The 22,305-nt window shown below is 41.0% G+C and overlaps 1 protein-coding gene across 2 annotated transcripts in view; it reads right to left on the reverse strand.

The window, feature by feature from the left end:
• The window catches only part of NEBL (nebulette), a 399,766-nt gene that overhangs the window by 229,785 nt on the left and 147,676 nt on the right, over window positions 1-22,305 (reverse strand). For both annotated transcript variants that reach the window (XM_054503213.1, XM_063669624.1), the window contains exon 3: window positions 16,616-16,700. In XM_054503213.1, coding sequence (XP_054359188.1) covers window positions 16,616-16,700 — 85 coding nt within the window. The remainder of the gene's footprint in view (window positions 1-16,615; window positions 16,701-22,305) is intronic.

Genomic DNA, 22,305 nt, shown 5'->3' on the forward strand with positions numbered 1-22,305 from the left:
AAGCCATGTCAAAACATGCACATTTGAAGTATTTTCTGAACCAGATTATTCTTCAAAGACAGAAACCATGATTTTCCTCCTGTATCCCTACTGGTACCTAATACCTACATCTGAAACCAACTCTATTCAATCAATGATTATTGACTGAGGGATGACATCATGAGTTTCTTGAATCGACTTCGGTTGTATACATCCTGCTGTGCAGCTAAAAGGTTCTCAGGCAGGATCTTTCTAATCAGAATAGGGTTGTTCTCTGCACAGGTACAATCGCATGAGGAATATAGGAAAATTGTCATATAATTCTGTTTTTCATAGGAACTAGACTTTGCTTAAATTATTCAATTATTTAAAGATTTTACGAAAATCTCAAAATGTATCTAAATTTCTTGGGGAAGAAATGTTTGAAAGGGAATAAAAAATATCTGAAAAACACTTTCAGTTCTTGTCTCTATTATGGAACTTTATAAACAAACCAAAAGTAGTCCAAAAAATCAAGAATCCATGAATGTATCAAATGTGTATCACGGGTGAAAATTCTGGTTTGATTCCTGTAGTTCAAAACAACAGAATGCATTGTAACCTGAAATTTTTTCTTATATGTATGCACATAAATACATGTATATTAAAGACATTTGAATTTGAGCATCAGATTGTTGATTTTTTAAAACCATTCTAGCCTTTAACTGACCTACATTGATTCCTTTACATTAAGAATGCAGTGGATATTTGGTAACAACAGTGTTGTTTGAAGAAGTTTCCTCTTCATGAACTCTCCTCTAAAATGCAGACATTGTTATGAATAAATGCATCATTAATTAATAAAAAAATAAAAATTCAAAGCCATTGAAATATTGGAAAAATTTATTAAAAGAGTAAAATTTTGGAAAAAAAATGCCAGGAGTGTTCATTATTTGGGACAACGTTTTATGGAACTGGTTCTCAAATATTAACAAGCATAAATAAGAATCACCTGGGCCAGGCACAGTGGCTCACGCCTGTAATCCCAGTACCTTCCGAGGCCGAGGCAGGTGGATCATGAGGTCAGGAGATCGAGACCACCCTGGCTAATACGGTGAAACCCCGTCTCTATTAAAAATACAAAAAATTAGCTGGGCGTGGTGGCGGGCGCCTGTAGTCCCAGCTACTCGGGAGGCTGAGGCAGGAGAATGGCATGAACCCGGGAGGTTGAGCTTGCAGTGAGCCGAGATTGTGCCACTGCACTCTAGCCTGCGGCACAAAGTGAGACTCATCTCAAAAAAAAAAAAAAAAAAAAGAATCACCTGGAGAATTACCAATGCAGATTTCCCGGCCTCCCTCTCAGTGGGTCTGGGGCCAGGCCCATGAATAAGCATTCTCACCATATTCGCTAGGTAACTGTGATGTATACAGGTAGGCAGGAAAAGACTATTTGGAGAAACACTGACTCACAGAAAGCATCTCACCTTTCTTTTTCCTCTAAAACCCTTTCAGTATTATCCTCTCAAGGTCTTTAGGCATTTCTATGGAGAAACTGGTGAATTAAGGGCAGGCCATTTAATAGAGGTAAAAAAGGAAATCAAGACCTCACCCAAACAAATTCTTAGGTTCTTACTGGCCTGAGAGTAACACCTTATGCCCTCCATTTTGCATGCTCACAACCAAATAAACAGACAAATACCAAATTGAAGACAGAACGTTCAACTGCAGCTGTTGACAGCCCCTGAGTTGTGCAGACACACACACACTCACATCTTAGTTCTTTAAGGAGCACGAAGCCTAGTATATGACATAAAATAGACATCCAATAAACATTTGCTAAAAGACCTAATGCCTTTAGAGCAATAACTCACAGAATATCCATCTAAGAAGTCAGCAGGGAGACCCCCAGCTGGTCAAATTGGCCAGGTCAGCCCCCAGCAGCCTGAATGGTAAAGCCTCAGTGTTACTGACTGTGAAGAAGTAAAACAGTAAAATTTTAAATATACATAAGCAAATCTGTTTTAAAATCATTATCTGGCCAGGCACAGTGGCTTGCACCTGTAATCTCAGAAGTTTGCAAGGTCAAGATGGGAGGATTGCTTAAGCCCAAGAGTTCGAGACCAGCCTGGGCAACATAGGTAGACCCCATCTTTTCAAATAAAATAAAATTAGCCAGGCATGGTGGTGCACACTTGTGATCCCCACCACTTGGGAGGCTCAGGTGGGAGGACTGCTTGAGCCCAGGAAGTCAAGGCTGCAGTGAGCTGTGATCATGCCACTGCACTTCAGCCTGGGTGACAGAGCAAGTGTCTCAAAAACAATAATAATAATAAATTAAATACAATCACTATTTTATTTCTTTTTACATCTACCCACCCATAAGTATAATCTGATACAATGAATTACTGTCATACTAACACAGTTTTTTTTTTTTTAAGTATTGCAATCTTTTTTTTCCTTTATTTGCTAGGCTCACCCTGTAAGCCCCTAGAACCCATGTTAGTAACCTGGAATATATTAATCCATATTTTTCTACCTATACATATATTCCTAATCAGAGCTATACATATATAGACATAGATACGCACATGCAGGCACACACAGAGGGTTTGGTCATCTCTATGCTTTTCTGCATCTGTGTTTCTCACTGAGCAACACTTCACAGGCATACCTTCAAGGCATGTGGCTATAGAGCTCTATTTCCTTCTTTTAAATGATTGCATCATATTCTTTGGTATGGATTATCATAATGTAACTCACTATTCTCTTGCAGATGAGCTTTCACTCTGTTCCCAGTTTTGTGCTACTACAAACGGTGCTGTCATAGACATCCTTGTACTTACGCTTTCTATGCTGATAATTTTGTTTCCATGGGAGAGATTCCCAGGAGTGGAATTGCCAGAACAAAACGTATTTGTATCTTTCAAGTTTTAACACTTGTTGCTAGATTGCTTTTTTTTTAAGGCAGTAAGAGTTCATGTTTCCCAAAGAGTCAGTATTTTAATGGAGATAAAATAAAATTGTGCTTAGAAGGCAGGGAGTCCATAATCTTTCTGTGACAATGCCACCACTCTCTATGAGACCTGTAAATCCAACCAGTCCTTCTTCCCTGTTCCTTCCCTTGGCCAGCCCAGCCACTCCTGCTAAAGCTTGAGACTTTCTAAGGTTCCACTGACAGAGTTCACTATGCCCTGAACTTCTGCATTTATATTCTAAAGCAGGCTATCATAACTTTTCCAAGGAGGAGCTGCATGGCTTTCACCAAATTTTCATAGTGGTCCAAGATCCAAAAAGCATTAGGAGCCACCCATCTAGAGTCTGATGGATGACAAGAGGATTGCGATATTGCTTACAACATGATTTAATTTTGCCAAGGATAACAATAAGAAGAAAGTTGCTTTTATTGGAGAAGTCTTCCTGTGTCCATGAAGCAATCAAAACCATTTTCGATCCACATTATTTTAAGAAGGATCAAGTTCTATAAATAGTTGACAAAAAGGCACAGGTGTTGGGTGGGGAAAGAAAAACAGAAAGAGCTCCTTCCAAACCAGGTAAAGGATCCTTTCTTATTCTACATATTTCTCAAAGAATTTGGCATCTGATCCATGGAAAGAGGAAAAGAGTCACTTTGGGGTTTCTTTCAAAGAAAGGATAAACATTTCAGTGGAGAATGAGAGGAGAAAGCCGAATGAAATACAGAAAAAAAAAAACTGTTTACAGAATTTGGGAGAATATATTTTGAGGGGACCCAATAAACACCTCTAAGTCAGGGGTCAGGTCTTTCCTCCATTCACCTTCTCTCCCCACAGCCGCTGGTCTCTTGCCTCACACAACCTGCACTCAAGAGCAGGCAGGGCTGGGCCAAAGGATGTATCCATTAAATGTAGATTAAACCAACAAATAATTAAAGCAGCCTTATACAGATAAGTTACAGGAAGTATGGAGGGTCCTTCAGTGAGATTTCTTTGCTAGTAAAGGTTTGAAACCAAAAATACCATGGTTTTTCTCCATTTGTAATTTATGCCAAGAAAGAACTGGAAAAGCATCTGTTCACCTGTCAGAAAAGCGTCTTGTTCTTCATTCCTATAAGACTCTTGCTTTTTATGAAACTACCTTCCATTCTTTCTACTTGATTTCATACATTATCACCCTTATCATCTGATGGCACAATATCATCCAGGCGATTGCTTAGTGTGGTTATTTATTAATAACCATTAAATTAAATAGGATCACTGGCCTGTAGTTTAAAATCTACAACAAAGGACAAAGATGAAAACAGACATAAAAACACCTTAAATTAATGAACAAACTACACAGAGAAAGACCCACTAAAACAGGTAAAGCCTCTTGAATTAAGTCTGTGCTTGTTATATAGTAGAATGAGTGATCTATCCTCTGGAATCAGTAATATTTGGAAAAAGATCTCGTTACCACACTTCCAGAAGTAATACTACATGTTTCTGTTACAGTTTTTCACATTAGCTATTTCTTAAAACATATGGAATAACTAAAAGACACAGAGACTGCAAAGCTAATTCACAGATGGGGAACTTAGATTGCAATAAGGTGACTGTTAGAGTGTCCAGCAGTGAATTAAATCATACTTAGACATTCGTAACAAAAGAGAAAAGACACTTCATGTTTTCTTGGTCTTTCAGGTTTTCAAGACTTTCCTGAACATTGTCCTTCCAAGTTAACTTTGTTATATTATTATATATGTGTGTGTGTATATATGTATAGGTAGATGTTATACAAATGTCTGTAAAAACATGCATATGTTTATATGCATATTGCATACGTTTGCATATTGTATGCATATCTATATATATGTACAGTAGTCCCCTCTTATCCCTGGTTTCACTTTACACAGTCAACTCTGGGCTGAAAATAGGTGAGTAAAGTACAATCAGATATTTTGAGAAAGAGAGAGACCACACTCGCATAACTTTTATTACAGCATACTGTTGAAATTATTCTATCTTACTATTAGTTATTGTTGTGGTTTTTTATTTTTAAATTTTTTTCCATAGATTTTTGGGGAACAGATGGTATTTGGTTACATCAAAAAGTGAGCTAAGGACATGAATAGACAATTCTCAAAAGAAAATATACAAATGGCCAACAAACATGTGAAAAAATGCTCAACATCACTAATGATCTGGTAAATGCAAATCAAAACCACACTGCGATACCACTTACTCCTGCAAGAATGGCCATAATCAAAAAATCAAAAAATAATAGATGTTGGCGTGGATGCAGTGAAAACCCGCTAGTGGGAATGTAAACTACTTATTGTTGTTAATCTCTTCCTGTGTCTAATTTACAAATTAAGTTTTTTTGTAGATATATGCATATAGGAAACAACAGTATTTATAAGGTTTGGTACTATCTGCAGTTTTCAGACATCCACTAGGGTTCTTGGAACATATTCCGTGCAAATAAGGGATGTCTACTGTATGCATATTCTATGTAATGTATGTATATTATATGTATATCTACATACATGTATATTACATATAATATTTATTATATATTTATATAAAAAACCCATATACATACACACTCCTAAGATATTAAGTGGTATTCCTATGAAGAATAAAATATTCCAGAATAAAAAGATACAAAGCCTTGGAAATTATCCAATTCTAAGGAAAACTTATATAACAGATATGTTCTCTGTCCAACAGCAGAAATATAGTTAAGAGCTACTTTGGTTTTAATTTTAATGGTTTATAAGAATTAAAGCCATTCTAGAGGTTTTTAAAAGAATCAGTATTAAGGCTCTATGACTGCCTAATTAAAAATAGAATAAAATTCTTGGTTTTACTATATTTCGCTTTTTTGTTTAAGTAAATCGCTTGGAATTGGTATATTTAGTTGTGTGGTGTCTAAAATACTGTGTGCTTAGGAAGCTAACTCAGTAGCTAAAGATGCTTATTAGATTTCCCTTAGAAGACATTCACAGATCATGGATTCCTGTAAATAAGAAAAATTCCACAGAAATAAGAACTCAGTGTCAGTCAAAAGGGGTCCAGAGTAGTTCTACCAGTTAGGATCAAATTTGTGTTGCCTTAATTTCTGATTTAGCATCACCCTGACCCTTCACTTCACCAAAAATCAAGAAAGAGGGAAGGAGGGAGAAAAGGAAATTCTAATTGCTCTCTTCCAACATTTTGTAATGAGAAAAACTCCATTTTACAAAGCACAACCCATATTTTGGAGGTCCAAGTATCTCATTTCAGAATACAATACAATTGTCCCAAACGGAAGCTTTTTTAAAGAATGATGTTAACATAGTCATCTTTTCTCTACAGAATTTCTTGAGCCTGTTTTTATCCTTTGCAAGGCCCCCAGAGAATTCCAGTCGGAAGGTCCTTCTGAAGCTAATGGACGCTCTAAACAAAGTTCTGAGGTAAAGGAAAATGATAAGTAGGCTAGATAATTTCTGCTTAAAATATATATTTTTTAAGTACACATATATATACTTCATGAGAGTTGAAACATTCGGGTCACTAATAAGGGCTACCGCAGGTGGCTGGTTACCCCTAGAGTTATTTCCAAGAGGCCTTTTCTGAATTCAATATTGTCCTATAAATTTGGTTGTGTTGTTTAAGACCATTAGGAGACAGTAGTTCCTAAGTAGTATCCTCCATTCAAAAAATACATTGTTAGGAAATTAAGAGTGTTGATTAAGGGTATTAAGAAATAGTTCCCTTATGTGCCTGTTAATTTAATGAAATGGGATTGCTTTAGATCAGCTTCTCTGTATGAGGGATCACAGAGACATGCTGAATTGAGACATATGGTTTTTGTTTGTTTGCTTTTGTTTTTGTTTTGTTTTGTTTTGCTTTGAGACAAGGTATAGCTCTGTCGACCAGGCTGGAGTGCAGCAGCACAATCATAGCTCACTACAACCTCGACCTTCTGGGCTCAAGCGATCCTCCTACATCAGTCTCCTGAGTAGGTGGAACTACAGGTGTGTGCTACCATGCCCAGAGAATGTTTTAATTTTTTTTTGCAAGAACGGGGCTTTGCTATGTTGCCCAGCCTGGTCTCAAACTCCTAGCCTCAAGCCATCCTCCCACCTCGAACTCCAAAAGGACTGGGATTACAGGCATGAGCCACCACACCCAGCCAAGACCAACTTTTGAAGTTCAAAAGCTACCACATAATCAATCAAAGCCATTCAAAAAAAAAAAAAGAAAGAAAAAAGAAAGCATTAGGAAGCCCTAAAATAAGACATTTCATAAAAGTATACTAATATATAGAGTTACTCTACTTCTACATAGAAAACTTGAAAAATATCTACTGAGCTAATTAGGAAGTTGTGTGACATGGCATAAATGACTTTGAACGTAGGTTATTAAAGCTCAACAACTGAGTTAAATGATGAGTTGCTATCAGTGAATGAACAGCATGACTGTAGCTATTCTTGTCTTTCATCCTGTGCCATTTTTTAAACATCTTCCAATGTGAAACTGATTTGCCCATCGACTTCCCTCAGATCTATGTGACCTCCCAATTATGACCTTCAGCCAGTATTTGAGACCAGTCCAGGGAAGGAGCTATTTAGAGAATGGTCAAATGAAATGGCAGGCCTGACAATTACTATTTTGGCAGAAAAGAAAAAGTAATGGTATTTTTTTTCAAGTTCTTTTATACCTAGATTGAGACAATATTGCAGAACATTTTTGTGCTAAAATCAGAGACTATTACAACTGGAAGGAATTTTACTACAACCTATCATCTTATGCCCTGAAAAAGGTTAGGAGTACCCAAAGTCACACTTAGTGGCAAGGACAGGGGGAGAGCCCAGATCACTGGGTGGCTGGTCTAGTGCTATATTTACCCAATAAAATCAAAGTGTATACAACAGGTCAGCAACTTATTTACAATGTACTCGTATTCAGATACAAAAGAAAACCAAACTTCTTTATGTCTTAGAGCTGCCCTGTGATTCCTCACAAGTCCGTACCACACGGAAGTGGAAAGAACTAAATTTAGTTCCATCGGTTGCATTGAGTCCATTCAATAACTTAAACAGTCAGCTTAGGTCAATTCTCATTTCCTCCTGCTTCGTGGTTCCCTCTGAGATGATGTCCTGGAGTGTATGAGTGAAGGAAGAAGAAAGCCTGGGACCCATGCCCACATTCCCTCCTTCTCTCCTCAAACTCCTTTGGCCTCAGTGGTGTCTCCTGTCCTCTCAGGCGCCAGGCACCCTGTTGGCATCAATGTTGAAGAAAGACAGTGGCTGGTAACCCTGTGGTGTGTTCTTTGGCTCAGGAACAGCCTAGCGGTACCCCCTGAAGACACTTCCTTCCATGCTTCTCGTTGAGGTCTAACCTCTATTCCCCACCCGCGCATCCATCCCTGGCCCCGGGGCCACACTGTTCCTGCAATGGCAATGCCCCTGGCAGCTCCCAGCAAGCACCTCAGCATCCCTCTGCAAGGCACATTGCAGCTGCCATCGCCTTCCACACTACAAGAGAGACTAACATTCTGGGAAATGCAACCCACATTCTTACTTTGCCTGCCATGCTGCAGAGGCCCCAAGTCTGCCACTGAGGTGGGAGGAGACTGGGAATACATTTTGTGGGGTGGTTTTCTCTGCTTTTTGCACTCTAATCTGCCTCTCCCAACTTTCATCTCCGAGCCTGCAGTCAGCAGAGAGAGAGGAGGTTATGTTTCAGTCTCCGATTTTCTGCTTGCTTCGTACAATCTACCACGGCCAGAACTGGGAGTTGGGTAGGCGCCCCGCTTCACGTGGGACCATCTTCCCTCCTTCCCAGAGTGCCACTCACTCTTCACTCTGCTTCTGTCTCTGGGGCCACAGGTGTGAAGCAGGATGGCAGAGCATGATTTATGTGAGAGAAAGATGAAAAATGCATTGATTGTGTATATATTTATTTATTTATTTATTTTAATTTTAGAGACAGGGTCTCACTCTGTCATCCAGGCTGGAGTGCAGTGGTATGATCATAGCTCACTGCATCCTTGAACCCCTGGCCTCAAGTGATCCTTCTGCCTCAACCTCCTAAGTAGCTGGGGCTACAAGCATGAGCCACCATGCCTAGCTTATTTATTTTTATTCGTTAATTTTTTTGGCAAATACAGTGGTCTCCCTATGTTGCCTAGGCTGATCTTGAATCCTGGCCTCAAGTGATCCTCTTGCTTCAGCCTACCAAAGCATTGGGATTATAGCCATAAGCTACTGTGCCCAGCCTGATTTAATACTTTTAAAACATTCTCCTTGATAGATAGACTATACATTGAAATGCCTAATACAAGGGCCAGTTACCAGACTCTGACCCACTTACTCTTAACAAATAGCCTAGAGCCTGCCCACCCAAAATACAGCACTCACACCTCCACCATCAGCTCTGGGAATGGTGGAAAGGGAGGTACGGTGGGCCAAGAAGGAATCAAAGGACCAACTTTCCAGGCCCTGGGAAACAGATGAAAAGGATGCAGGTAATCTCAGGAGGGCTGAGAGTAGAACACCAGGTCCCTGTGATTAAAGGGTCAAAAAACCAGTGGTGCACAAAAATCAAAATATCTTGGTTATTTTCCTGTCTCCCACTACTGACATTTTTGTCTCTTACATCATTTTATCCAGGGGTAAAATGGGGGCATGGGGGCAGGGTGAGGATCTGACTTATGGGAAACTGTGAGGGTGAGAGAAATCGCAAAGGTTGAAATTAACATCTGCTTAGCATGCTGTGCTCCCTGAAGGAAATGTACCACATCCAGTGAATTCATATGTCCCTTTGAAGTTCTCATTCACATTCATCCATTCCTATATGTGAAACGTAATCTCTCATCATTTATGTTGCCTCAAAACCTTGAAAAGAAACACGCTGAAGCTTCTCCCAATGAACTTTTACCATTACATACATGAGAAAGTGCTTACTCGGAGAACAAGAAGCATTACCATGGATCAGAAGACAGCATCAAATGGTGGAAAACCGAAAGGTGGAAGTGTAAAGCTGCCAAAATTACGTTCAAAGAGAAGAGAAAGTTAGGAGGCAAGCATAAAAGGCTTCTTGTCCAAGACCAGCAGAACCCAACAAAAACTGTCTGGAGAAACAGTGTTTGTGTTTAGAAGTCTGAAGTTGTCCAATGAGATAAGACATAATAAGAGGGCCAGGCGCAGCGGCTCACGCCTGTAATCCTGCTACTTTGGGAGGCCAAGGCGGGTAGATCATTTGAGGTCAGGAGTTCGAGACCAGCCTGGCCAACATGGTAAAACCCCAACTCTACTAAAAATACAAAAATTAGCTAGGCGTGGTGATGTGCACCTGTAATCCCATCTACTCGGGAGGCTGAGGCAGGAGAATCGCTGGAACCTGGGAGGCAGAGACTGCAGTGAACTGAGATTGTGCCACTGCACTCCAGCCTGGTGACAGAGTGAGACTCCATCCAAAAAAAAAGAACCCAATGAAGAGCAGAGTCCCCTAGGATTAAAAAATGGGGAATATGGATATACATTTGGAAATGGGCTCCGGAGCTGAGCAGGATACAGCAGACTGTTCTAAGATTTTATTATGCATCTGCTGCAGAAAGGTATGCAGGCCTCCAACTCCCCAAAAGTGCCTTAAAACGTACTTAAAATACACTCCATCCTCTCTGCAGGTCTTGTTGCAGTTGTAATTTTTCCTATTTTTTATTATTATTAATATTATTTTAGATTTAGGGTCTCACTCTGTCACCCAGGCTGGAGTGCAGTAGTGTGATCGTAGCTCACTACAACCTCACATTCCTGGGTTCAAGTGATACTTGCACCTCAGCCTTCCAAAACACTGGGATTACAGCAGTGAGCCATCAGGCCCGGCCTATTTTTTATTACGTTATTACCACCCTCTCTCCCACTAGACCATAAACCCCCTGAGAGTAAGGGCCTCATCTGGTTTCACTCACTGCAAGATATCCAAAATCTGACATGCAATCGGTATTCAGTGGCAAAAGAAATTTAGGTCAAGTTTATGATGGGGCAATCATACAGAGTGGGATTTGAAACTTTTGGACAATGCTATCCAAAATAGCTCTCCAATTGTCTTTGGACAGTCAATGGAGTTCCTCAGTCAGGGATTCTTTGCTTTGAAGGAAGTCAGACTTCAACAGACACGCTTTAAGATGCAACTCCCACCTGAGAAAGGTTCTGCTTTAGGTAATACTTACCAGTAAGGTTCATCTTACTGGATGGTTAGATGACAGATAACTGAGAGAAAACCCTCTGGAAATGGAATATAAAATAAGAAGGTTCAGAAACGTGCCAAGGGCAAGCCACATTACTGCCTTCTGAAGCTTCCAAAGGTTTATACTAAACATGTGCCTTCATTTCTCCCAAAAGATGTTTAACTATTATGTTCCCTATAAAAAAAAAATCACTTTTACTTCTCACCCTTACTACTATCATATATTGTACATCCTATGAAGCATGTTTTTATGCCTCTGCAGAAACCTGGAAGAATAAAAAAGAATCAACATAGATTACAAAAGAAAGACTCAAAGGTTCCAGAATGATTTGCATTCTCTCCATTATCATTTTCCATCTTTCATCGTATCAGCCTTCATAAATTACACATACTCCATTTAAGACCACAGTGAGCCCCAAATCCCTCTTATTTTCAACATGATTGCAAATAGCTAAGCCAAGCACATAAACAACTAAGTGGGGAGTAGCTATTGTTTTGTCTTCATTTTAAGCAGCCTTTTTCAAAACTATGCTCTACAGAAGCCCAGGTTTCCTTAAGGCTCTGGGGATGGGAAGATGAGGAGAGTCAGGGTGGGCTGGAGATGCCAGGGGCTTGCCCCCCTCCCCTGCCTCAATCACGACAGCTCCGTGTTGTTGTCTTCTCAGTGGGGACTCCCACTCAAAATGTCATCGGAAGAACCATTTCAACGGCTTTGAGAAGTCTCCAGACCCCTGGTTCAGAGTACCCAAAGCATCTATGCCTTCCCTTCCAATAAGAGTGTGCTACACAGCCCGAAAAAGGGAATGCTTTCTACCACATGATATTAAAATAATCAGTAAATTTCTTTTTTCTGTTTTTTGGGGTTTTTTGTTTGTTTGTTTCTTAGAGTCTTGCTGTGTCAGCCAGGCTGCTGGAGCACAGTAGTGTGATTACAGCTAACTGCAGCCTCCAACTCCTGGGCTCAACAGGATCCTCCTGTCTCAGCCTCCTGAGTAGCTGAGACTACAGGTATGCACTATCATGCCCTAATTTTTTACAAAATGTTTGTAGAAACAGGGGTCTCCCTATGGTGCCTAGACTGATGTCAAACTCCTAGCCTCAAGCAATCCTGCCACCTCAGCCTCCCAAAGTGCTCGATTTACAGGCATAAGCCACAGCACCCAGCTAGAAATTTCTTTTTTAAGGGGACTTTCATCTCACCTGGATGTTTTAAGTTTAGGGATCACCCAATTTACAAAGAGTTTGTGTTCCAAAACTTTTGTTTCTAAGTCAGAGCTTTGGATCTCACTTTCCTAAAGAAAATGAGGTGAGCCAGTCCCAAGGCAAGCAGTAAAAGCCTGATGCCCCCGCAGGTGAACTATAATGTTGCTGATTCCACTAGAAGCAGTTTTACTTTTGCTTCTTGTTGAATGGGCTACTGTGGGCCCATGGGGGCGTCTAACCACTCTTTATGCTATTTCTTTGAAGCAGTTCATGCTGTGATGTGTGATCAAAAGGGAACTAGTGACTATAAAAGGGCTTTCCCTCCCTCTCTTCCTCTTGACTGCCAAGGTCCAGAGCAGTCCACATCTACTGCAGTCAGGGGCTGGCCAAGTGGATGTTCACCAGGTACTGGATAAAGCCTGTGAACCACTGGCTTTAAAGAGCTAACTCTTGGTTTGTTTGTTTATTCACAGTATTTCATAAAATTTTATTATGACAATCTGGCACCTGATATAGATTCCAAAAAAAGCTTGAGAGGATTTAGCATTTAGATTTAAAATATTCACAGTGTTTATAACCCTCTCAAGAAGAGAGGGGGGGGGAATAAAAAGAAAAGAGAAAATTTTTAAAAGAAAGAGATAACAGTGGGTAACTATAAATAACTTTCTAGATTGAATTGGAAAATAAATTTTGATTTTCTTTATTTTTGGCTCGCTTGGTAAGCTAATGAACTGAAAGAAGAGAACTGGTTTTAACCAGACAATTCTAAAAGATTTCAGAATTTGAAAACTTGGAGCTATGAATAGATGTGATTCATTTAGCATCACGAATGATCAAAATAAGCCTATAAAATATTAATAGTCAATTTTCCACCAAAACCAGTGAGCTGTTCAGAACTCCAGACATCAAAACTCTAAGGAAATGCTCTCATGCAGAATCAAATCATTTAATAGGCTAAAATGAAATCCAATGCCATTACTGAGTGTTACCATTAGGATAGATACCTATCCACGTTTTTGCAAAAATGGAAATACTCTTACAGAAGTGTTTTCACCTCTCACCCAGAAAAAAAGAAACCATAATGACTTCTTCCTACTTATACTTAATGCCAAATTCTACCTTTACATACATTGCATCAACCCTTGTATTGCAATTCTTTGCTTACAGATCTTTTCTAGGTGCTCTCTGAGCAAAGGGACCAGGGTACTGGTGAAGAGTGTGGACAACGAGGGCTCAGAGATCTAGGTCCCATTCCAAGACCTATTCCATACCAGCTAAGTGTGAAAGGGCAGGTTATCGAAATTCTCTAAAGGTTGAATGTGTTACCTAAATAGAGATAATAATAAACACCTGTATCATTGAAGTTGTTTATGATTAAATAAAATAATACATGTAAAATTATGTCCTTGGAATACAGCAATGCTGTTGATGATGATGATGTCTTTATATCCCAGTGCACAGAGTAGGTAATCAATATGTGTTTCTTGAATTGCATCGAATTTCCCCATGTTGTCTGCTTGATGGAGCCCAAATGCTTCTAAAGAAGAGGACACTTGAGCAAAATCTTTATAAAGATCTGATGCCTTCCCCTGACTGCTGCTTGGCGATCCCACAGATCTTTGGACATCTCGCCATTAGCTCTTGTCCCACCAGCCTATAATTATTTGTATATGCTACCCTTTGAAGCTTGCAGCTGACCACATCAGGGAGAATAAAATCAGCCATTCATAAAACAGTGACCTTGTTCTTCTTTGCATCTCCAAAGTCAGGCACATAATAGGAAAACAATAAATGCTTGCTCCTGGGACACACTGAAGGCATCTATAACCACTAACTGAGCCCAAAGGGTGTGGTGTGCCTTCGAATGGGAGAAGACAGGGTTTATATCAGATTCTTTCTCAACCTTCAAGGCTCCATTCAAATCTCACATCTGGCACAAAGCACTACGGAGTCCAATCCACACTGATTCTTCTCTTTTTTTTCCCCCCAAGATAGAGTCTTGCTCTGCTACCCAGGCTAGAGTACAGTGGCATGATCTCGGCTCACTGCAACCTCCACCTCCCATGTTCAAGCAATTCTGCTTCAGTCTCTAGAGTAGTTGGGATTATAGGCATCCGCCACCACTCCCAGCTAATTTTTGTACTTTTTGTAGAGATGAGGTTTCACCATGTTGGCCAGGCTGGTCTCGAACTCCTGACCTCAAGTGATCCACCCACCTCGGCCTCCCAAAGTGCTCGGATTACAGGCGTGAGCCCCCGTGCCCAGCCTGATCTTTCTCTTTTTCAGTCCTTATAACAAATTAAATATAGTATTCCAAGTGTGTGTTAGTCCTCTTTCCTCAGACACCCTATAAATTTATGAACGGAAGAGAAACTAATTATAAATTATTTTGCACAGTACCAAAGCATGTCACAGGCAGGAAATGAGTATTTGATTGCTTGATTTAGTTCTATGTCTGGTGTGTACTTGTCCAGAATTACCTGATGAACCCTAACTTGAAGAGAAGAAAGGCACATTGGATATGCACAGAGCAGATCCAGATTCTGGTACCCCTGGGGGTGTGAATGAAGAGAGGTGTTCTTGCCAGCCTCCATAATAGTGTCTCTCTTTGGCCAGCACCCAATTTTTGTAACCAAAACCGGTACACAAACACCAGCATTTTACACAAACTAAAAAATAGCTCCCAACCATGTATTCATGGCATTGTTAACCAACAGTAAATTCCACTTGGAGATTATTTCCTCTAATTAAATGGACTGAGAAGAGATCCCAAGTCCCCCAGAAAGAGACTACAGGCAACCACAACCTCCCCTGTGATTAGATACACCATCAAGGAAATGATTCAATCCCAAGCCATTGAGAGCTGCCTGCTGTCATTAAGAAAGAGCTTCAGGCCAGGCGCAGTGGCTCACGCTGTAATCCCAGCACTTTGGGAGGCCAAGGCAGGTGGATCACGAAGTCAGGAGTTCAAGACCAGCCTGACCAAGATGGTGAAATCCTGTCTCCTCCAAAAATACAAAAATTAGCTGGGTGTGGTAGCAGGCGCCTGTAATCCCAGCTGCTGGGGAGGCTGAGGCAGAGAATTGCGTGAACCCGGGAGGCAGAGGTTGCAGTGAGCCGAGACGGCACCACTGTACTCCAGCCTGGGCAACAGAGCAAGACTCCGTTCTCCCACCCCTCCCCCCAAAAAAAGAGCTACAGACTGACATGTTCAAGCCTGTTAGCTGGACACCTCTTTCCTTCACAAATTCTGTGCGTTTCCCTTTCACATACCAGGAATTCTCAGGAACCATCATTATCACCATCATAACAAGCCTCCAGAGTCATAGAATATCTTCTCACTTTTTGAAATGCTTTCACACCTAACTACCTCATTTAATACTTACAGACACCCTCAAGACAGGTGGACAAGAGGGACTGCCTCACTGCACGTTAGTGCAAACATCAGAGAAACTGGCCTAAGGCCACAGCCAATGAACAGATGAAGGAGGCCTACAACCACCTAGCCTCCCCTACCTCCACCTCCCTTCTCCCCTCTTCCCTCCTTACTTCACCACTGACCAATGGATTGCAATGTAGTTGCTCAGTGTCTTACTACGGGGTGCCAGGAAAGACAGCTTCTTTGAAAGAGAGCACCCCATGTTTACTAAAAGATTGGGTGTCCCTGCAGAAAACCCTGCCACTCACAACCCTAGTCTTAACTGATGTGTTTCACCATATTGAAGGCAAGTTGCCATCTAACATGGTTGACGGGGAGCCAATTGTGGTGTTCTCATCTTTGTTCATGCTGTCAATGTGACATATGAAAGAAATATGAACAAAGTGACAGGAGGAAAACAAAGCCCGTGGCTGGTGTGAGATACACAGACGGGGTGTTAGCCCCACATGCACTGCAACTGGGTCAAGTTAACACCTTGTTTTTCCCCACATATGCGGTGTGGAAAAGCTATTTGTAAAACGTGTTTAAATATTTAGGACCAAATAAGTCAAGATTGTTGGAAAACATTGACTCTGACCGGAACTCATTTACTTGCCCTAGTCCAATGTGAATAACAAAACTGAGAATATCAGGACAATTCAAGACCGGGAACAATACAGATGTTCAACACTTTCACCCAGAATTCCCACACAGGCCTGCTTTCGGCCTCCACACCGGCTGGTGACCCAGCAGGAACAGTACGAGGACAAGAATCTCAGAAGAGCAGCCTTGTGAAAAATCTTTAGTGCCAAGGGAACAAAACAAATCTTCTGGAAGTTACCTGACTCTGCAATTCACTTTGCTGCTTCAGGCGAAGATTTTCAGGTGTATCTGCCACCGTGGTGAAGGACTGCTTTGGGTAGTGTCTGTGGAGAAATTTTTTAAAAGGACATAATTAAAATATTGTGCTACAAAACAACACTTTCACACCCATTGTTTTGCGCATCCCCCCCTTTCCCCACCCCGTCACAGTGGAAGACGGACCTGAGCTTGGCTAAGGTCATCTCTCTGTCATTATTCTGGACCTCATCCCGTTCTCATGGCTCTGTCGCTCAGACATCCTCACTCTCTCCCACAGCTTAACCTTGGCTTCTCTTTTCTAGGCGCATCTTCACGCATGCTCAAGGTTCTCCTAATCTCCGCCGTTCCTCCACCCCACACACCCTTCCAGCATGTGTGCCAGCTCATCCATCCTTCAACCAAACTTCCTGACAAAGAAGCCTCACCTCACTCTGCCTGCCCATCTCCTCTCCGACTCATTCCCCAACTCTATGACTGGCTTCTGGCTTCTCTTTCTAGAAGTTTCTCTTGCCCACTATAATGACCTCCTGTGGACACAACCAACAGACATCTTGTACTCCTCCTCTTGGGCGGCCTCCCTCCTTCTTGAAATGTCCTCTCCCCGGGTTTACACACACCCCCTGGCTCAGCTCCTCCCTCTAGTGGTTCCTTCCCTGTCTCCTGCGGGCTCTCCTAAGTCTGTGCATCCCCCTACTCAAAGTCCTCACCTGGGATCTCTTCTCTTCTCAGTCTACACCATCACCCAGGGATCACATCATTCCTGCAGCTTTGGGGTCACTCTGTGAGCTGACTACTCCAAGGTCTGAGTTTCAGATCCAATAGCATTTCCATTTGCAGATTCCATACCCAGCACAACTCCACCAGTCCAAAATGCAGCTGTTCATCACCCCACCCCTCCCTAACACAAGTTCCTCCCCTGGATCTTCTTTTTCATTTACTATATTAGTGCCCCATTGCCCAAGTCAGAAAGCTGGGAGTAATCTAGATTCCTCACACATCCAATCACTCGTTCACCAAATCTATTGATCTTGTCTGCAAATATATCTCAACTATTTACTTACATAAATGTATATATGTGTATATGTCTCCATCTTGACTCCATTTTTAATTGTCGGCCACATTTATCATTTAGGTGACTACAGCGCCAGCCAGTCTTACCCTTCCCATCTGAGAACAAATGTTCTCAAATGCAAATCTGATCACGTCACTCCCCTGAGTAAAACCTTTCAATGGCTTCCAGTTGATCTTGGAATAAAGTCTGGCCTCCTGTCTGCCAAGGCCCCCATGGCCAGACCTCTGCAGACTTCTCACTGTGAACACCGCATGCTCTTGCTGCAGGGATCACTTCAGTCCCCTGAGTTCCCCCTTCTCATTCCCACTCTTCCCCTGACACGTTATTCCCCTTTCCTGGAAAACCCATCCCTCTTCCCACCCCACTGCCCATTTTTTATAAACTGTGTTTATTTTTCAGGTCTTGCCTTAGATGTCACTTTCTCCAGGAAGCTCTCCTGGCCTCCCAAGTTTGGGTCAGGAATGGCCCCTGGATGGACTTTTCTGCCCCTGTGCTAATGCTTATTATGCTCATGGCTTTTCCTATTGGCAGGCCTCTGCCTCACAGTACAACGAAAGTTCTGTGACAGCAATGGTGGGCTGTCTTGTCCCTTGCTGGGGTGCATTCCTGCCTATATCGCTAGCACCTGCTAGTGTCTGCCTGTTAGTGTGACCTCAGTAAATACTTGTGGACAGAAGAAATGAAGGGATGGAGGGGGCAGAACAACCACACAAGGAGCCCATGCCTTGGCTACAGCCAAACTTCAGCGTGTCCTATAAGGCATGTCATTGCATTTGTGCAAACATGCAGTGGCCTCTTATGTTTGCAGATGACTCCCCTGGTGGTGAGGAGATGGCATTTCCTCCCTGTGTGCAGGTAAAGACTCAAACACTGATTCAGAACTGCTGTCCCATCTACTCACTGCTCCCATGTTCGGCTGGCGCTGAGGAGACAGCTTTAGCTGCTGTGACCCCATGGCCACAAAAGCCACAGAGCTCAGAGCTGCTCCTCAAAGAACATCCTCCCCGTTTGCTTCTCTCTAGCCCCTCTCCTTTCTGGTATCCATGTGTCTCTTCCTGTGGCTTCTCTAATGTCCTCACTGTTTCAGACTCGACTCTCCTGGTAAAAGGTTCTTTTCAGCATCTCTGTCCCTGGCGTCCCATGAGAAGGCTGATGCATTAATCATTTGTTGGTGCGGATAAAACCTACCCAAAGCACGCTAGCACTTCTGAAATAAAGATTAAATATTGTAGCTTCCATGGAGTCAGATTCATGGTAGGAAAATGTACATGCAAGTCTCATTTTTCCAGCATTCCTCAGGAATTTAATGTCCCATATAAGCCAATGTTCCAGGTAATTGGAGTTAACCCCATAACTGCTGGACTCATTTTAACTATTTTAATTAACATCCTTCAAACCCCTTTACACAATTTTCCTGCCTTCTTAGAGTATAAATGAATCTAGTTGTATTTTTTCCTGATAATGTAGGATCATCTTAATAGATATTATCAGACCATGACATAAAGAAGTCATGCTTTTGAAGTTTATAAAGGTAAATAACCCAAATCATACGAGATGATTGTGCTGGTATAACCGCTGGCCTGTCAAGAGATAATTTCTCACACACAGCATTCAGTTCTGCCTCATCTTCTCTAGATAGTCAAGTTTGTTTAAAATGTTAGTAAATACGAGAGTTATTGATTCAAGCGAGTAAGGTGTAGCAGGTAAGGTCTTTTGCTCTCCTTATGCTGAAGTCAGACAAAATGTTGGCCACATTCTTCCAGGGGCTACTTCTGAACTATGTTCCAGACAATAGACAGAGGAAGTTGGACAGACAACTCTGGTGTGTTATGTAATATTTGCAAGTTCCAACTTGGAAAGTTGAACTTTACTGAACTTTAAAATGTAGCAACTACGTATGGCTGTATTTTAAAGCTATAGTAAAAACCGAGCATGTTTTCTTGTGTTTTGTTTTTCAAAATGTATTCTGTGGGATAAAGTTGCCACTGAGATTTTCAGGTCTCCACGATGTTTAATTTGAAAATTTTACATATGGATTTTAACCATTTTTTAAGCTGTAATTAGAATCCACTGTCAAATGTGTTACAGAAAGTTTAGCCCGTTGAGCGATCCCCTTCAAACTAACTTGCAGGTTCACTCAGTTTGGGGGCATGCTTTGGGGAACAACCTTCTTCTGCCATTTACGTTTAATTTAAAATTCTGGGCCGGGCACAGTGGCTCACCCCTGTAATGCCAGCACTTTGGGACGACGAGACAGGTGGATCACTTGAGGTCAGGGGGTTCGAGACCAGCCTGGCCAACATGGTGAAACCCAGTCTCTACTAAAAATACAAAAAAATAGCCAGGCATGGTGGTGCGCACCTGTAATCCCAGCTACTTGGGAGGCTGAGGCGGGAGAATCGCTGGAACCCAGGAGGCGGAGGTTGCAGCGAGCCGAGATTGTGCCACTGCACTCCAGCCTGGGAGACAGAGTGAGACTCCATCTCAAAAATAAGTAAATAAATAAATAAATAAAATAAAGTAAAAATCTGCTTAATTATTTAATTAAAGAGCATCCTGAGATTGAAAAGTGAACTGTTGGAGGACAGCGCAATTTGTACCTCTTCACTATGTGTGCACAAGTTTCCTCCATGCAAGACAAAATGAATTCTATTTGGATAGTAATGAGCTTCACTTGCTGCCCATACCACTAAGTTTGAAGTATCGTTTCAGGAAAATAATCGAATTGTTCTCACCATTTGACTTTGCAACATGAAAGGGTGATAGATTTGAACTTATAAAATACATGCATATAAATAAAACACCACTTTGATATGTTTGGTATGAGCATCAAAGTTCTATTTGGAAAAAGGGTTACTCTGGGAAAAAAAAAAAAACATTGAAAAGCTTCTACTGTCTTTTAGAAAAATATTCTGCTAATCTCATGACCAAAGTGCAAACTTACTGACACACTATGCAATGTACATTGATATCTAGGCCTAGAAACAGATAACAATGCTTTGTGCTCTTTCCAATTATCTTTTTAAATCCTAAGATTTAATGATTTTTTAATAGTGGGTTAATCAGTATGTAGCATAACTTTCTCTGAAGATGCATAACAGGAAGAAATTATCCAAAATTTTGATGTAGGAGAGAAAAAGTTCAATTTAGTATTAGTAACCAAAATAATAAATGCTGAGGGGAAGAAGGAATTTATACCTGAAACTACCAGGGATCATGAGTACTAAAATGAATTAAAACCTGAGGATTGGAGGATTCACATTATATTCAGGGCTAGCAAAATGCAAGAGAATAAGATCTTCCAAAAAAAAAAAAAGAAGGCTTAACTATTGAGAGAGAGTGGGATGGCCTCATGAGTTGAGACCATAAGACTCAGAAGAAATAAGTGTAATTACAGTGATGGCAACTCATACTACCTTATATTGAAAATAAAAATTACAATATCTGTAGGAACCTAATTAATTTCAAACTCAACACATCTGAAAATCCCATCAAACACTGGATTTCTCAACATCATGTCCATGTAGTAATGTCCATCTAATCTAATCCAACAACATTCCGCTCTGAAGTCACAATCTCAACTTCCACTCACCCACCACTCCACCTCTCCAGCAAAAAAGAAGAAGAAAAGAAAACCAGATACAGAAATAAACTGAGGGGCTGGTGGTCCTCGTGGGATTATAGAAGAGAGAAGTCAAGCATCTAACACGAATCGGTGGCACCATATAATTAGTTCTAAAGCCCTTTCCAAACACTGCATTTAAAAGGCTGTGAAAAGTCTTCCTAAAATTTGTCTTAAATAGAAATCTTAATGAAAACAGAAGATTTCTCCACCAGGCCTAGAGGAAGAATAACACTTTTTTCCTCCTCCATATTAAGAGTAAGAATGTAGGAGAAGACACAGGGCATGAGAAATGGATGTTCAAAGAGAATCAGGAAACAAATTAAAAAAAAAAAAGAAGGAATGGATGAATTGACACATTCATAAGTTTCCTGGAAAACAAAACATAATTGTGGAAATATGACATGTAACGCATTCAGAGCTGGTTGAGAGATGTGGGGAATATGCTGAAATGTTTAGCATCATAAACAGAAGTCTCTTAGATGAGCTATGCAAGAATTGGCTGAACTGTGTGTATCAAGACTGAGCTGACAGTTGCAACAAATCCAGATTTCCATAAAATGCTGTATTAAAAATAAAGACAGAGAGAATCAAGATAATAATAGAAGACTGCATCTGAAATAGCAAAGTTAGGTCACAGAAAGATGACTTCAAATTTTTTTTCTCTGTGAGATTCAGTTGTTAAAAATATACGAAAAGTTATATGCAAATCACTAGACCTCGTCAGAGCTCGTCAAAATGCAGGAAGCGACATAAGCAAATGGCAACCTCCATGGAGATGGGAATGAGAAAGAACGTGACTGGGGAGAGCGAGAACCCAGAAACACTCTCTTTTTATCCAGATTCCAGTGCTTATAGGAGCACAGGAGTCAAAGTGCCTGGGTTTGTACTCGGCTTGTCTACCTTCCATCTGTGTGCCTTTGGGTTAGGTTTCTTAACCTCTCTGGCCTCAACTTTCTCATCTATAAGAAAAACA

The sequence above is a fragment of the Pongo pygmaeus genome, chromosome 8 (genome assembly GCF_028885625.2).
Source record: "Pongo pygmaeus isolate AG05252 chromosome 8, NHGRI_mPonPyg2-v2.0_pri, whole genome shotgun sequence".
NCBI lineage: Eukaryota > Metazoa > Chordata > Mammalia > Primates > Hominidae > Pongo > Pongo pygmaeus.